General features: G+C 44.2%; 1 protein-coding gene across 1 annotated transcript in view; it reads right to left on the reverse strand.

The window, feature by feature from the left end:
- Positions 1 to 178: 178 nt before the first annotated feature.
- Positions 179 to 18,333, reverse strand: part of LOC147105180 (complement decay-accelerating factor transmembrane isoform-like) — a 31,138-nt gene continuing 12,983 nt past the window's right edge. The window contains exons 3-5 of the mRNA XM_086011307.1: positions 13,308 to 13,404; positions 6,935 to 7,008; positions 179 to 620 (exon numbers count right to left, since the gene is read on the reverse strand). Coding sequence (XP_085867433.1) covers positions 439 to 620; positions 6,935 to 7,008; positions 13,308 to 13,404 — 353 coding nt within the window. The 3' untranslated portion in view covers positions 179 to 438. The remainder of the gene's footprint in view (positions 621 to 6,934; positions 7,009 to 13,307; positions 13,405 to 18,333) is intronic.

Genomic DNA, 18,333 nt, shown 5'->3' on the forward strand with positions numbered 1-18,333 from the left:
AGCCTAAACTTACTGTGGAATGGAAAATTCTCCTCTGCTGTGTTACAGCCACCTGCTTGTAACTACAGCCAAACACAGTTATAATCTGCATAAGAACAATCTTTGTATCTGCAATGAAATTAATATGTTTGTAAAGTTTATAAGTTTTTATGAAGCTTTGGCATGAAACAAACAATAGTTTAATGTGCATTTCTCATTTTTATTAAATTCGTCACAGCTATCCTACTCAGCTAATATGGAGAAGCCCAAATATTTTGAATTACAGCAATCCTATTATGTAGAGTTGCAATCGATTTTAACAGATTCATAATCTTTCAATTGGGCTTTCTTTAGTGATTAAGATTTTGATACACACAATTTTACTAAATTATTTATTGAAATTGGTATGATAGTGATTACATTTTAAGTTATACTTATGAAAAGAAAGTTTAGGAACTTTTAAGGAATATTGTTTTCATCAACGTACTGCTCTGCTTTCTCAAGAAGTTTCTCTTTCAGTCTACCAATTTCACGTTCACTTTCAAGAAGTTGGTATTTTGTCTTGACCAGGCTTTCTTCCTTGAGGAGGAGTTGACGTCCCATTGCAATCATTTCTTTAAAAATGTTGATTGGAGGAAATTCTGTATAAAGAGTTAAAAATGATTATTTGCAGTTTGTGATTAGACGTATACACATGGGTTTTGCTCTCCGAATGTGTTCATGGGCTTTCCCAATGACTATTAGAACATTAGAACATAAGAAATAGGAGCAGGAGTAGGTCAATCGGCCCCTCGAGCCTGCTCCACCATTCAATAAGATCATGGCTGATCTGATCCTAACCTCAAATCTTCTATCACTCTGCATCCACCCGAACCCATGTGATCTCCCGGGAGAGGCGAAAAACCAGATAAAGACCCAATGGCCAATTTGGGAGAAAAAAATCTGGGAAATTCCTCTCCGACCCATCTAGGCGATCGAAATTCTTCCAGGAGATCACTCTGTCCCTATATTTTCTACAGTACTTACCTTCTGTAAAGGCGATCTCCACCCCAGCCAGGAACAGGAATAAAACCATCTCCTGAAATCTAACAGAATTAGAACACAGTAGGAGCAGAACAAGGCTACACGGCCCCTGGGCCCACTCCACTACCCACAGGGCCATGACCATTCCGAACCTAGACTCATGTCCAATTTCCTGCCCGCTCCCCGTAACCCTTAATTCCCTTTACTTCTAGGAAACTATCTATTTCTGTTTTAAATTTATTTAATGATGTAGCTTCCACAGCTTTCTGGGGCAGCAAATTCCACAAACCTACCACCCTCTGAGTGAAGAAGTTTCTCCTCATCTCAGTTTTGAATGAGCAGCCCCTTATTTTAAGATTATGCCCCCTAGTTCTAGTTTCACCCATCATTGGGAACATCCTCACCGCACCCACCCGATCAAGCCCCTTCACAATCTTATATGTTTCAATAAGATCGCCTCTCATTCTTCTGAACTCCAATGAGTAGAGTCCCAATCTACTCAACCTCTCCTCATATGACCACCCCCTCATCCCCGGGATTAACCGAGTGAACCTTCTTTGTACTGACTCGAGAGCAAGTATGTCTTTTCTTAAGTATGGACACCAAAACTGTACGCAGTATTCCAGGTGCGGTCTCACCAATACCTTGTACAACTGCAGCAACACCTCCCTGTTTTTATATTCCAACCCCCTAGCAATAAAAGCCAACATTCCATTGGCCGCCTTAATCACTTGCTGCACCTGCATACTAACTTTTTGAGTTTCGTGCACCAGGACCCCCAGATCCCTTTGTACTACAGTACTTTCCAGTTTCTTGCCATTAAGATAATAACTTGCTCTATGATTTTTCCTGCCAAAGTGCATAACCTCACACTTTCCAGTATTGTATTCCATCTGCCAAATCTCTGCCCACTTACTTAGCCTGTCTATGTCCCTTTGCAGGTTTTTTATGTCCTCCTCACTCACTACTTTCCATCCCATCTTTGTATCATCTGCAAACTTTGATATGTTACACTCGGTCCCCTCCTCCAAATCGTTAATATAGATTGTAAAGAGTTGGGGACCCAGCACTGACCCCTGCGGAACACCACTAGTTACTGTTTGCCAATCTGAGAACGAACCATTTATCCCAACTCTCTGCTTTCTGTTAGAGAGCCAATCCTCCACCCACGCCAGAATATTACCCCCAATCCCGTGATTTTTTATCTTGAGCAATAATCTTTTGTGTGGCACCTTGTCAAATGCCTTTTGGAAGTCTAAATACACTACGTCCACTGGTTCCCCTTTATCCACCCTGTATGTTACTTCCTCAAAAAACTCAAGCAAATTTGTTAAACATGACTTCCCCTTCATGAAACCATGCTGAGTTTGTCCTATTAAATTATGTTTATCCAAATGTCCCGTTACTGTCTCCTTAATAATGGACTCTAACATTTTACCAACCACAGATGTTAGGCTAACAGGTCTATAGTTTCCAGCCTTCTGCCTACTACCCTTTTTAAATAAGGGTGTTACATTAGCAGTTTTCCAATCTGCCGGGACCTTTGCTGAGTCCAGTGAGTTTTGGAAAATTATTACCAATGCATCCACAATCCCTACCGCTACTTCCCTCAAGACCCTAGGATGCAAGCCATCAGGTCCAGGGGATTTATCCGCCTTGAGTCCCATTATTTTACCAAGTACCACTTCCTTAGTGATTTTAATTGTATTTAGTTCCTCCCCCCCTAGAGCCCCCTGTTTGTCCAGTGTTGGGATATTCTTAGTGTCCTCTACTGTAAAGACTGATACAAAATAATTGTTCAGTGTTTTTGCCATCTCCATGTTTCCCACCATTAATTTCCCGGTCTCACCCTCTAAGGGACCAACATTTACTTTAGCCACCCTTTTTCTTTTTATATAACTATAGAAACTTTTACTGTCTGTTTTTATATTTTTTGCTAATTTACTTTCATAATCTATCTTCGCTTTCTTAATCAATCTTTTTGTTATTTTTTGCTGTCTTTTAAAGACTTCCCAATCTTCCATCCTCCCACTAGATTTGGCTACCTTATATGCCCTTGTTTTTAGTCGGATACTATCCTTAATTACTTTACTTAGCCACGGATGGCTATCTTTTCTTTTACACCCTTTTTTCCTCAGTGGAATATATATTTTTTGGAAGTTGTAAAATAACTCCTTAAATGTACACCACTGGTCATGTACCGTCTTACCCTTTAATCTATTTTCCCAGTCCACTCTAATTAATTCCGCTCTCGTACCTTCATAGTCTCCTTTATTCAAGCTCAGCACGCTTGTTTGAGATCCAACCTTCTCACCCTCTAATTGAATATGGAACTCAACCATGTTATGGTCACTCATTCCAAGGGGATCCTTTACTAGGACATTTTTAATTAATCCTGTCTCATTACACAGGACCAAATCTAAGGTTGTTTGCCCCCCTGGTCGGTTCAGTTACATACTGCTCAAGAAACCCATCCCTAATACACTCAATGAACTCTTCCTCAAGGCTGCTCTGCCCAATTTGATTTGTCCAGTTAATATGATAATTAAAATCCCCCATAATTATAGCTGTTCCCTTATTACAAGCCTCAACTATTTCCTGATTAATACTCCGTCCAACAGTGTTGCAACTGTTCGGAGGCCTATAGACTACACCCACTAGTGTTTTTTTCCCCCTTATTATTCCTTATCTCCACCCAAACTGTTTCACTATCCTGCTCCTTTGACCCAATATCATTTCTCTGTATTATAGTGATTCCTTCCTTTATTAACATAGCCACCCCACCTCCTCTCCCTTCCTGCCTGTCCTTCCTGATTGTTAAATAACCTGGTATGTTTAATTCCCAGTCATGGTCACCCTGCAGCCATGTTTCTGTAATGGCCACAAGATCATACCCATATGTCATTATTTGTGCCGTTAACTCATTCATTTTGTTACGAATGCTACGTGCATTCAGATAAAGAACTTTCAAATATGTTTTGTAACACTTAGTTCCTGTTTTTTCCCTTTTTAGTACTTTACTTTTTACTCCATACCTTCTGTCCCTTCCTGACACATTCTGTTTTTTAATTCCCCCACTGCTACCTAAGTCTATGATCTTCTCTGTTGTCATTTCTATTATTTGCTCTCTAGAAACCTCCCCCCCACTAATTAGTTTAAAGCCCTCTCTACAGCCCTAGTTATATGATTCGCCAGGACTCTAGTCCCAGCACTGGCCAAGTGGAGTCCGTCCCAACAGAACAGCTCCCTCCTGTCCCAGTACTGGTGCCAGTGTCCCAAGAAGCAAAACCCATTTCTCCCACACCAGTCTTTGAGCCACGCATTTAACTCTTTAATTTTATTTATCCTAGCCAAATTCGCTCGTGGCTCAGGTAATAACCCAGAGATTATTACCCTTGAGGTTCTGTTTTTTAATTTGACCCCTAGCTGCTCATACTCCTTTAACAGAACCGTCTTCCTTGTCCTATCTACGTCGTTTGTACCAACATGGACCATGACAACTGGATCCTCCCCCTCCCACTCCAAGTTTCTTTCCAGCCCAGAAGAGATGTCCTTAACCCTGGCACCAGGCAGGCAACACAGCCTTCGGGACTCCCGCTCTTGACTGCAGAGAACCCTATCTATCCCCCTAATGATACTATCCCCTACCACTACAACATTTCATTTTACTCCCTCCACTTGAATGGCCCCCTGTACCACGGTGCTGTGGCCAGGTTGCTCATCCTCCCTGCAGTCCCCGCTCCTGTCCTCACAGGGAGTAAGAACCTCGATCCTGCTGGACAAGAACAAGGGCTGCGTCTCCTTCAACACTACATCCTGGATCCCTGTACCTTCCTCACTCGTAGTCACACCGTCCTGTCCCTGACCACGGACTACATCTGCAGTAATTAACTTCATAGGTGTGACCATCTCCTGAAACATAGAGTCCAGGAACTTCTCCCCCTCCCTGATGTGTCGCAGTGTCCGAAGCTCGGTCTCAAGCTCCATAACATGGAACTTGAGTTCCTCTAGCAGCAAACACTTGTCGTGGATGTAATCACCGTGAGCCTCAATGGGGTTCACCGGCTCCCACATCTCGCAACAGCAACACATCACCTGCTCCATTCTATATAATTAATTTAATTTCTTATTATTAGTTATGAAGACCCTGCCCGGATATATATGATAATATCACACCACTATTCTACCTCTTGGTCAGTATATTTTTCACTACTGGTGGTAACTCGCAGATTAAAATAATCAACTAATCACTTGGCAATGTGCTAATAAAGAGAGAACACTTACTCAACATGCGTAGTCAACATACACACAAAAATCTTTCTTGAGCTTGTTTGAAATGTACACATGTCTGCACTACCAGGGTACAATTTCCACTACTGCGCTTCTGGTGCATGCCAGGAGCACTTATCAGGAAAATGGGCACCCTAGCCTGTGATTTTCCATCCATTCATTTTGAGAGAGCAGAAGTGGAAAATTTATCTTCTAGTTCTGGTGAGACTAGGGCCTCGATTTTAACTCCGCTGCAGGCTATTCGCGTGTTCCCCGAATTTTGTGTTTCCCACACGAATCTAAATGGATGTGGGAGATTGATGCAATTTTAACTCAATTGGTCAATTGATTTCCAATGTGTGGGAAGCCTTTGCAAATGGGTTTTTCATGACAAAGTCCCCTCCGATGACGTCATCATTGCTGCTGCATTTAAGGTCCACAGCAAGCCTTGCTTCTTCTGCAGACTGCCAAGCTTTCTCCATTTGATGGCACAGGAACCTGCAGGAACAATGGCCAGCGGGAGGCCAAGAGCAGCTCCTAAGTTTGATGAGGCAGCACTACAGGCATTGGTGGATGGGGCTAGGGCCCACAGGGAGGTCCTGTTCCCTTCATCAGGGAGGAAGAGGCCTCCCAGTCAGACCAAGGCTGTGTGGATACAGGTGGTTGGGGAGGTCAATTCCTTGGGGGTCACACGGCACACCTGGATGCAGTGCAGGAAAAGATTCCATGACCTTCAACGCACTGGAAAAGTAAGTATGAAGTTCCCATCACCCTCAATCTGATCCCCATTGCCTTTCCTCACCAGCACTCAGCTTTAGCAATCTCTTCCTCCACATCCCACTTGACACTCGCATCCATGCACCCTTACCCATTCCCTCTCTCTGTATGCTCACAATCACATAGCTATTCCACCATGCAGCCCACACACTCCCTAGCACTCTGATGCTTTGAACACAACTGACAACACACAGGGAGGGCCCTTGGTCTTGCAACCTCACTCCATCTTTGTCTACTTCTAAGTATCTATGCTATGCAATCTCTACACTCACTCCTTCATTCTCACTCAACCTCCACTTGTCTCCCTCATTGCAGGAAAAGAGAGCTCACAATAAAAGGGAAAGAGCGAGGACAGGAGGAGGCCCACCATCATTAGCCCAGCTCACCCCCTGGGAGGAAGCCGTCCTGGAAAGATGCGCATGTTGGGGACGGATCGTCAATCGTCAATCTTTAGAATTCTCTATCCCAGAGGGTTATGGATGCTTAGTCGTTGAGTATAATCAAGACAAATGGATAGATTTTTGGATACTAAGGGAACCAAGGGGTATGGGGATAGTGTGAGAAGTTGGAGTTGAGGTAGATCAGCCATGATTTTATTGAATGGTGGAGCAGAGTCGAAGGGCCGAATGGCTTACTCCTGCTCCTATTTCTTATGTTCTTATTCCAAACTTAGTGTTCTAAATAGTGAAAACTTGAATCAAAATATTGAACAAGAATTTTCTTGCCATCCTGAAAGTTGGTCTTTGGAGACATCAAAACACTAGGGGAATAAAGCTGTTATGTGAAGCCAACACTTCAAATTTGTCAACAACCTTTTAAATGCGCTAAATTATTAAGCGAAGACAATCAAGTCGGCCACTTTATAAAATACGGAGCCCAAACTTACTTGTACATGTTGGGACCTGGCCATCCCAGCCATCGGATGTGCATAACCGGTGGCCCCGACCAACCATCTTGTATCTGCAAAAGAAAAATGAGCCATTGTAAAAAGTCAAAAGGGAAACCATCTATTGTCAAGTAATGAGCTGAAGGTTCCATGTGAAAGTGGTTCAGCGTGTTGATCAGGAAAGTAATCTAATGGTTAAACTGAATACATCTATAAAACTATCAACACAGTATTTAGGTAGTGTAAGAAAGGGAAATACGGTACTCGGCTTCATTAGCAGAGGGATAGAGGACAATAAAGTTGGTCCTGTTGTTGTGCAAAGGTGATGTTCAAACCCCATAAGGAATGCTCGAAGAGATTTCTTGTTTTGACGCACATGTTTATTGGGTGCAGGAAATTTGAGGCCAAGTTGGAAGGGTAAATTGTGGGAGGCCCTGTGTTGCATGCAGCTAGCACATACAGAAAATTACAGGCACGCTGCCACTGATTTTCTCTCCATTGAAATTAATAGGCAGAAAAGTGGCAGTGGTGGACAGGCGATTTTCTAATATGAGGCCTTGTCGGCATCTCAGAGCTTCAAATTTATTCTGAAGGACCGAAAATGCGCTGGGCATGTCCTGCCTGCTGTTTTTCAGTTGGGCACTCCTAGCGCTGCTGAAATGTATGGATTTCATTAAAGGTCAAAAAAAAAAGAAGCTGCCATTTAAAATGTCACTGCTGTGCGGTTATATAAATTGGGCACATTTTCAAACTGACACCCTGGTTTTCAGAACTTCTCTTCTTAATGTTAAATGTCCCCTAATTTTGCAAATGGCTGCAAAGGTCTTTTCTTGGCTGTTTTAGTTTGGTTTTGCTTTTTTTGGTTTTTGTTTTCAATCATTTTGCAGTTAACTGCTGATTTTACCTGTTTTTGTCACCACCTATAGTTAAGGGGAGTTGCCCTTTGAATTGGAACAGCCTTTCCTGCAGAGGATGGGCATCCTTTTGGAAATTTCTCCTGTTCACAGAGAGCTTGAGCATAATGAAGAGTCCAATGGGTATGAGTAGAGGCAGGTGCATTGAGGATTTGAAGATAGCCTGAGCTGTTCCACGCTGACTTAAGCAGCGGTGTACAGGCACCGCAATAGTTCCTTCAACAAATTTGCTATTGGCCATTCTGTTCAACTCTGAGGTGACCATATCTTCTCCATCACAAAGACTGCCTATTTCTGTCCCTGTCTCAGCCCATTTTAAATCCTCATGTTTATATCCTTGTCCTCCCTAGCTATGTGACCTCTTCCAGCCATACAACTCCCACCCACCTCCTCCACAATTCTCCATTTGTTTGACTCCGACATCTTGTGCATTCCTCCCACCCCTTCAGCTGCCTTGACCCCACGGGGTGGAATTCCCTCCTTCAGGCCCTCTACCTCTCCACCTCCCTATCATTTAAAATCTTCCATAAAACCCACCTCCCACCCCTCCTTCACTCGCCGCCTTTGGCTCGATGTCTGTTTCTCTTTGCTAGTGGAGGGCCTTGGGTCCTTTTTATGTTAAAGGTGCTATGTAAATGAAAGTGGTTAATGTTGATGTTGCATTTCACCAGGGATGCAGTTTTAGAGCTTTGCCATCTCCTGCAGTCAGATTTTCAACCCTGGTCCATGACTAGGATGGCTCCACCGAACATCACTAATTTTTTTGAAGATCCGAGCGACTGGCTCCTTTCAAGCTGCCTCGCATAGCATCTATCAGATCAGACAGTCTGCAAAGCAACCTTGTCAATGATAGGCCAGAGAAAAGGACTTCTTCAATTTCCGAAAGAAAATGACCATCAGAAAAAGAGGGAGCTTCACATTTTCAGAGTAGCTGGTTCCACAAGAACGCAGGGCATCATCAATGAAACCTCTGTGGTCATATGGGTTCCTAGTAACAATGCTATGGGACTTATGAATAGGAAAGGGTTCCATTCCATTAACATCAGGGTAGTATGTGACCATTAGAATCACATCCTGCAGTTGCATGCCAGGTACTCTTGAGGCTGCCATAATACATTTTGTCTACATCAGTCTGCAGCTCTACCATTGTATTTATGCTCTAGATGGATGGATCCTGGTTGGCCAGGGATACCCTCTTGAGCGGTGGTCACTGACACTAGTGCAGAATCCATAAACTGCACCAGAAAGAAAATATATTGAGACACATGCCTCCAGAGAGACACAAACAGAGCATATAATAGGCATTCTGAAACAAAGATCCCATTGTCTGGGTAGATCTGGTGATGTTCCTATTGTATAGACTTTAAAAGGTGTCCAAAATGACAGTCTTCCCTCTCTCTTAGGCAGTCCCTCTGAACCGAGGATAACTTGCTTCCACGTTAAAAATGAGTTCTCAGGTGACTAATGAGTCCAATGCGGGACCTACAGTCTCTGTCACAGGTGGGGCAGACGGTGGTTGAAGGGGCGGGTGGATGGGGTGTTTGGGTTGACGTGCACTCCTTCCGTTGTTTGCGCTTGGCTTCCGCTTGCTCTCGGCAAAGAGACTCAAGGTGTTTGCTGCCTTCCTGGATGCTTCTCCTCCACTTTTTGCGGTCTTGGGCCAGGGATTCCCAGGTGTTGGTGGGGGTGTTGCACTTTTTCAAGGAGGCTTTGAGGGTGTCCTTGAAGTGTTTCCTCTGCCCACCTGGGGCTCTCTTGTCGTGTCGGAGCTCCTAGTAGAGCGCTTGTTTTGGGAGTCTCGTATCGGGCATGCGGATGATGTGACCCGTCCATTGGAGCTGATCAAGTGTGGTCAAAGCTTCGATGCTGGCCTGAGCGAGAACACTGACATTGGTGCGCCTATCCTGCCAATGGATTTGCAGGATCTTGCGGAGGCAACGTTGGTGGTACCTCTCCAGTGCTTTGAGGTGCCTGCTGTACATGGTTCATGTCTCTGAGGCATACAGGAGGGCGGGTATTACTACTGCTCTGTAGACCATGAGCTTGGTGCTGGGTTTGAGGTCCTGGTGTTCAAACACTCTCTTCCTTGGGTGACCGAAGACTGCACTGGCACACTGAAGGCAATGTTGGACTTCGTCGTTGACAGTAGGCTCCCGAGGTATGGAAAGTGGTCCACGTTGTCCAAGGTCTCGTCATGGATTTTGATAATCGGGGGCAGTACTGTGTGGTGGGGGCAGGTTGGTAGAGGACCTTTGTTTTATGGACATTTAGTGTAAGGCCCATGCTCTGTTATGCTTCGGTGAAGGTGTTGACAATGGTTTGGAGTTCGACCTCTGCGTGTGCGCAGATGCAAGCGTCGTCTGCATACTGTAATTCGACGCGAGTGTCCTCAACTCCATCCCGCAGCATGCTACTCGCCACCACCTCAGCACAACCCCAGCCTGGCATGAGGTTGAAAAGACCATCCGACAACTGAAGAACAACAAGGCCTCAGGAGCAGATGGAAATCCTGCCGAGTCATTAAAGCATAGCGGAGAAGCACTACTGCCATGAATCCATGAGCTCATTTCTCTTATCTGGGAGGAGGAGAGCATGCCAGGGGATCGCAGAGACATCGTAATTGTGACCATCTTCAAGAAAGGTGACAAGTCCGTTTGCGGTAATTACAGAGGAGTTTCCCTGCTGTCTGCCACAGGGTAAGTCATCGCAAGACTTTAAAAGGTCCAAAATGATAGTGGTGTGCTGTGTGCTACACAATGGATGGCATCAGGGAGAGAAGTCACCATGCAGCAAATGCAAGAGGAGTGTCAGGAAGGGCCAGAAGATGGAGACAACGAGGCAGATGCTGATGAGTTGCCAGTTCCACTGGAACTGCAGCAAGGATGACAAATCTGATATTTACTGGAGAACCATTTCACTCACATTTTGAAGTTCCCCCATCACATGTTCCCAATGAACTGAGACAGGACACCCAAATGTTATCACAACCTTGTCCTTCACCTCACCCAAGCAGGCACATCCGTTCCTCTCCTGCTGCAGAAATGTAGCCCAGGACAACTCCATATCCATAATCCAAATCCATAATTCCAAGGATTTATTACTGCTGTAGGGTTTGAAGTGTCTCTTACCCCAGTGCATCTCCCTTGTGACTGTGTATGGAGAGTCCATCCTACTGCCTAAATCATTCTCTTTTTAGCTACTATTCTTACAGGAGAAGGAAGTGAACTGATTGGCTGCCAGATATATCAGAGTAATTCTTGAATGGTGGTGGCTCTGTTTAGCATTTTGCTGGGTCAAAAGCTGACCCTGCAATTGCTACCGTCGTGGCTGGGCTTGATTGCTTTCTGACTTTGCATAGGCCATTTGACCATGGGGCGATTAGATGGCGTAGACGTAGAGTTGTGCCGGGAGACAGCTTCTTTATCCGTGCCTATTCATGTCATGCCCTTGCCGCTGGGCACTCTTTCAGCATGTCCTCCAATCTGTGTGGGAACAGATCACAATACTGCAATGAGGCTGTTGAAACCCCACGCTAGGGTACTGTCCAGACAATTGCCTAGCATGGTGAATCCAGAGAAAACAGACTCACAGACATTGGTCTCTACAGTATCAGGTATGAGGTTACCAAGAACCTACAGCTGTGCTTCAGTCTCCTGTTAAGGAGGGGCTATGCTGCACATGACTCTGGTGGTGCCATGCACTCCAGAGTGGACTACAGTTCTGTGAAGCAGTCAAACAACTACACAAATTGAGGTAGAGGAGTCCTCCGCACTAACTCTCACATCTTCCAGGGTGCTTTACACACACCCAGAGGACTCTAGGTCCAATGATGTGATGGCAGATGTCCCATATTTTTGTGGAGTGAAGGCCCGAGGCCTATAACATCCCAATATGTCCAAATGCAGACAGTGAGATCAAAGGCGCCTCCACACAAGTTGTGCACTAGGCTCATTCGGTCCCTGATGTCCCTTTGAATTATAAGTCCATCTCACAATGTAGCTGGCGCACCTAAGCAATACTCTAGCCACGTAGAATGGGCATTGAAGGGGAGGCTGCCATTTTTTGAAAATGCAAAAAAAACTGTTGGCATAACAACCCCAAGTATCTGTGACTGGTACTCCTTCCCCAAAACTGGAAAATCTCTGGTGCACAAGTTCAAGAAGTTTAACACTCACCTTGGCAAACTTCTTCAGTGTGTTAAACTTCTTCCATTGATGGGCTGCATCACCAAGAGCCTGCATTGATCTGCTCCGCCACCATCTTCCTATGCAGCCCAGACATCTCCCTTGGTGATGCAGCCCATCAATGGAAGAAGTTTAACACACTGAAGAAGTTTGCCAAGGTGAGTGTGTTAAACTTCTTGAACTAGTTGTGCAACATCTTCCTATGCAGCCCTGACATCTCCCTTTTGATGAGAGTGTCCCTCCAAACTAAAGATCGCAAACCCACTGAAGTAAGATATTAAAAATTGGATGTAATAAGGTAAAACAAACCAGGATTCATCTGTAACACCAATATACAAAATGGAGGGAATAGGTTAATTCGTGCTCTGAGTTGAACAATAGAAGTCTGTAAAAGTTGTATAAACCCAGATAAGGTTTAAACAGGACTACGGGTTAACTGCTGAGAGATTAAAACTGTCAAAACAACCCCTTAGAAAGAGGGAGAGATATATGGGTTCGGCCACGCGAGTCGACACCTTTGCACTTAAGGGTTTGTTAAGTGTGAAGCTCAATAGGGTTCTATTCTTTTAACTAACTAAAGTGTTTTTGCTCTGTAGAAATAATTTAAGAGAGAGAGACAGAAAATCTGCGGATTGCCCGCTTTGGAAAGATCTACTATCTTAGAGAAATACTTAAAAAGACCAAGCCATCTGACAACAGCAAATGGACGATCGTAAAGTAATAAAGTTGCGGCTCCTGGGTCATGAGAAAGTAACAGGACCAACTGATAACGAAATGTGAGATTTGTAAGCGACTGGAAGAATGGAATGTCACGGTTTTATAATTACAATTTAACTATAATTCTGTATATGCTAATAAGCTTATCCCCGCCTTTAGGGCAGGGCCTTAATTTTTGTATAACTGTGTGCACCTCAAGAGATTCGGTGGAGTCGGAGCCTTGTGTTGGGACGCAAGAGCCATAGCTCCCCAGGCCTGAATAAACCGTTTTTACTTCAATTATTGGGTCTGTCTTTCTTATAACAAGCCAGTGTTGTCGACTTTGTATATCACTTAGTCCACACTTTGGGGGCTTACATCACCCACCCAGCATCACCTCTCGCAATATTACCCACAGGGTTCTGTGTAAAAAGGCAATCCTCCCTCCTGCTTGAACTCTTGTTAAAAGCAATTTGCAAACACTGCACAAGGAGACACTGTGACGGCCCTCGACATAATCACATTAAAACATAACCCTTCACCAAAATCATTCAGGAATTTGTGCAAATGAATACTCACCCTTCATTACAATGAAAAGTAGCTTTATTTCCAAAAGTAGTATCTGTTGCTTCATAATATCCATCCTGAATCTCTCCTGGGTTACCACAGTTCTTCGCTAGACAGAAAAAAAGTGATGTTACTAAACACCAAAATCTTCAAACGATTTTTCAATGCAGTTCAAAGAAAGGTAAACATTAAGATGATTAAAGTGCTGCACATAGTTCCAGAATGCCAGGTTAGCCCAACTGTTAGATTTATTTTCAAATTTTTGGCAATACAAATACAAGATTCACTCCAATGATGCAAAACCCCACAATAGCTGGGTTGTGTCTTCAGCCCAAATTTAAAAAAAATCCACTTTTGCATGACTCTACAAACAACAACTATGGCTATGCTCCAGAACATGAGACCTACAATAGTCTTCAGTGCAGCTCCTGAAAGGCATCTAGAGGTGCAGGCAGTCACCAGAATAACTAACAACCATACAAAAGAAAAACTGATAGTTATATCTTAATCAGCCATCAGAAACTCAGTGGAGTGAAGCCAAGGACACTTCCCTGTAGAACCCCTGCAGTGATGTCTCTGGACTGTGATGCTTGGCAATGACAACCCCAACTGTGTGTCCGTTACTAGTCCAGCCTCTGGAGGCTTCTCCCTTTGACTCCCATTGATCTCAGTTTTGTAAGGGATCCTTTGCGCCTTAGTTAAATACTGGTTTGATGTTGCGAGCAGCTACTCTCACCTTTCAATGCAGACCCGTTGCACCAATTTTCCTGGTTTCACCTCTATTTCCTACACTTCTTCCTCCTCTTCGCCTTTATCTCCTTACCCTGCTGCATGCTTACACCTTTCTGTGCTGCAGTTGTGCAGCAGACCATGATTATTTTGGACACCTTTACTGGGCTATAGAAGACCACCTTGTTGGAGCAATCCAAACAGCAATATGCTTTAGCGTGCCAATGCTGTGCCCTACTTTAATTATGGCTGAGGTATGTGCCTCCTCATAGATGCATTTTGCTGCTTTTCAGTGCTTTCTCTGAGGTCATCAGCAATGGCTACAGGGAATAGTCCTGGTCTCTCAGCAATCCTCTATTCAGTCAATATGACCTTTTAAATAACACAGGCGCCATGGACTTCTGCATAATGAAGGCATCATGACCTTTTCCTCAAAAACAGGCGTTTACTTTCATTATATTTCTGGGCAGAGACTAACTGAAATTTAATTGAATGGAAGGTCTTTGTGTTCATATTGGAAACAGCATTAATGTGAGCGTCGCAGATGGCTGTATGAGTGCCATCAGCTCTGACCTAGACTCTTGGCAACCCTGGTGAAAATGTCATGGTTTGCCCAGCTGATGCCTTCTTTCTGTACCTAGAGCATGGAGTACTTGGGGAACTCCAAAGGAATTTCCATCCTCATCACTTTATTTGCTGCAAGTTCAATTGCAGCAGCAACAATAAAACTGGGGCAAAGTACTGGAAAATGCAGCACCCTCCACAGCAATAGAAACTGATGGTAGGAGCAAAATGAAATTAACTGTGTCACCCTTTGTTCAGCACGGTGGCATAGTGGTTAGCACTGATGCCTCACAGCGCCAGGGACCCGGGTTCAAATCCAGCCTCGGGTGACTGTCTGTGTGGAGTTTGCACATTCTCCCCGTGTTTGCGTGGGTTTTCTCCGGGTGCTCCGGTTTCCTCCCACAGTCCAAAGATGTGCGGGTTAGGTTGATTGACCATGATAAAAATTGACCCTTAGTGTTAGGGGGGATTAAATACGTGGGGTTACGGGGATAGGGCTTGGGTGGGATGGCTGTCGGTGTAGGGACCGGGTGCTAGGGTTTGGATGATCAGCCGTGATCTCGTTGAATGGCAGAGCAGGCTCGAAGGGCCGAATGGCCTACTCCTGCTCCTATCTTCTATGTTTCTATGTAACTCACTTGCCTCTTAATCAGAAGGTTGTGGGCTAAAGCCACACTCCAGACATTTTAGCACATATTTGGCTGACAGTCCAGTGCTTTTCTGAGGGAGTACTGCACTATTGGAGGTGCTGTCTTTTGGATGAGATATTAAACTGAGGCCTTGTCTGCCCTCTCAGCTGGACGTAGAACTTTTCAAAAGAGCAGGAGAATTCTCCAGGTGTACTGACCAACATTAATCCCTCGACCAACATTAATCCCTCAACCAACATCCCTAAAACATTATCTGGTCATTTATCTCGTTGCTGTTTGCAAGACCTGGCTATGTTCAAATTGTCTGCCTACATTACAACAGGGACTACACTTCAAACAGTATTTAAGTGGCTGTGAACTGCTTTTGGGGGGCGGGGGGGGGGGTCAGGAGATCTTGATAGGCGCTATATAAATGCAAGTGTTTTCCTCAAACATCGAAGCTTTTTGAAAAATACCCACAACATTTTTCAATTTTGCCTCAGAAATCTAAAGATGGATTTCTCATCCTCCCTCCATTTTTGTGTAATTTGGGTGGGTGAAGAAGTAGCAGCCTTCAAGAGTGTAAAGTCTGTGAGTTGTTTAGTTAATTAATACACAGACTACCAGGGTAACTTAAAACAGGACTTTACTATTCGAAGGTCAGGGCGAATCTGCCAAACACTTATATACCGGTGTGGTCACCGTCGGTATTACAGTATACAGAAGCCAACAAAGTAGTGCCACACCTAAAATAGTTCTCTTAAAGGTGAACGGTTACATACAATGGTTTTCTTAAAGGTAGACGGGTACATACACTACAATCCTCCCTTTTTAGCTTACAACATACTTAGTCCCCTATTAAACATAACATATATTCAACTTCATGTAAAACAATTCACAGGTATAATCTATGCGGGAAACAGTTTACAGATTCAGTCTCTGCGGGAACAGTTCACAGATTCAGTCTCTGGTCTTGACTCGGTCCGAACAACATCTCTGTGGTGTAGCCGGTTCACATTGCTAGCGTGACTCATCCAATAGTCTTTCCCTTGACTTAACAGCTTGAACTTCCATCCTGCTGAACCAGCAGTGCTGACTTTTACAAACAGCTGGACTGCCTTGGTAATTTTTCCTACTTGCCAACTGATTTGGCTCCCTTCGTAGGGCCCACGTACATGATCTGGTAGAAGTGATAATGATTTAGATGGTTATCACCTTCTGCTTCATCTTTTTCTTTTCTGCTTCTTGGAGACTCTCGGGGCTCCCTTATCAGCTGCCAGCTGTAGCGCCACCATCTCCCTATGTTCCTTAGACTTTAAGTGCTTCATCCTGATTTCTGCACTTTGGGAGTTTTCATCACAAGCTGGGCAGACCAAGTCCTCGTAATATTCCGTGTCACTCAACAGGTCATGGTAATATTCGGTGTCGTCCTGAACTAGTCTAGCGAGAGGGCCTGCTACTTCTTCCTTACCCAACTGGACGTTAGCCGACTGTTGTTCCCTCCCTAGACATCTTTCCTGAAGAGACTTCTTCATGCGTTCATATTCATCCTGCTCTTCCTGGGTTTCCTGCAAATCCTTCACTAATGACCTCATTTGTGATTTCAATACTTCCCCTTCCATCGGGGATTGATTGATCGGGCTATTCAATCCTTCTACTGGAGCAGCTGTTTCAACATTCTGTTGTTCACATAGACGTGATTCAGCATACTTTTGGCATCCCAGTAAAATCTGTGTTGCAACCTCAGCTATTTCCATAACTTTTGAGAGCTCCGAACTCCTTCCCTTTGAAGATTGAAGTCGTGTTCAGATTGTTCCCATTGCAGAGTCTTGTCCCTCAGCATATGAAGGAGTTGGCTGACCGTTAACTCTTCCACGGGAACACTGTGGATCAGAGTCTTCTCCATTTCATCCACCTTTTCCTCCAATGCTTTCACCTTCTTTTCCTCTTGTACTTTGGCTTTCAGCGCTCGGAGAAGTTGCACCTTGATGCTCTCTAGCTCATGTTCAGGGGCCATTCTTACAGTCTCTGTGTTTCTTACAGTTTCCTTTTCTTCCACTGAAAGGATTCCCAGTTGAATCTGTTCTTCAAGTTGTTGAACCTCGGTCATTGTCGCTTCATATTTGTCTTGGGTTTCCTTCAATATTTTTATGAGTTCTTGGACATCTTGTCTTTCATGTTCTGCCACGTCTTTCACCTCTAATTTCTCATCTATGGATGGAACTTCTACCGATGAGTCTGTCTTGGCCTTGAGCTCATCAAGAATTTCCTGCAGCCTTTGGACTTCTTGCTCATGTTCAACCTTTCGTTGCTCATATGCTTCTACTGAAACTAGCTTTTCGGAGGTTGCCGAGTTAATCCCCTCCAGGATTGTAGCCTGGGCCTGTTCATACTGTTCCTTCAACTTCTCAAACTCTGCTTGTAAGGAGTCGTAGAGAAGAACGGGAATAAAATCCTGGCTTCCTGAAGGTTCCTCTTCATTTGCTCCTTCCTGCAAATATTCTAACTCCTGAACAGCATAAGGGAGATGTGATCGGTAATTGGTCACAATGGCTCTATGGTCGCTCTCTGCTTGAGCTAGCTGCTTCTGTTGTCTTTCCAGATTCTCCCATTCGGTGTCATAGAACTTTTTCATTGTTTTCATCTCTTGTTCGAGACGGTAACTCACTTCTTCTACTTGCTGTCGTAATTTGAAATAAAGTTGAGTCCGAGCTCGGTGTTCGTCAGTCATGGATATGTCCGTAAACTGGACAGACTCAGAATTCTCTGTCAAACTATGTTGTCGTTGTTCGGTGGAGTTCTGTTCTGAAACTTTGTTCTTCTCTGGAGCATAAGCCTTTATGCATGCCTTCGTTCTTCCAACCTTAGTCGGCAAGTCCATTTTAGCCTTGTCTTTCATATTTGGGTTGGTCTTATCGTCATCCGTTTCAGAATCTGAGCTGATTGTCTGCACCGAGTCTTCACTCGTTATGGCTTTTAGATAGTGCCATTCCATGTCTATTTTCTTGATCCACTCCCGTCCCAGAAGTGGTGGTCCTCCCTCAGGTAGTACGTATAAGTTCATTCTTGGGTGTTCTTTACCTCCATCTCTCACCTTGACTCTTATCTTCCCCATG

The sequence above is a fragment of the Somniosus microcephalus genome, chromosome 18, assembly GCF_052327205.1.
Source record: "Somniosus microcephalus isolate GS21.2 chromosome 18, FLI_Smic_1.0, whole genome shotgun sequence".
Taxonomy (NCBI): Eukaryota; Metazoa; Chordata; class Chondrichthyes; order Squaliformes; family Somniosidae; genus Somniosus; species Somniosus microcephalus.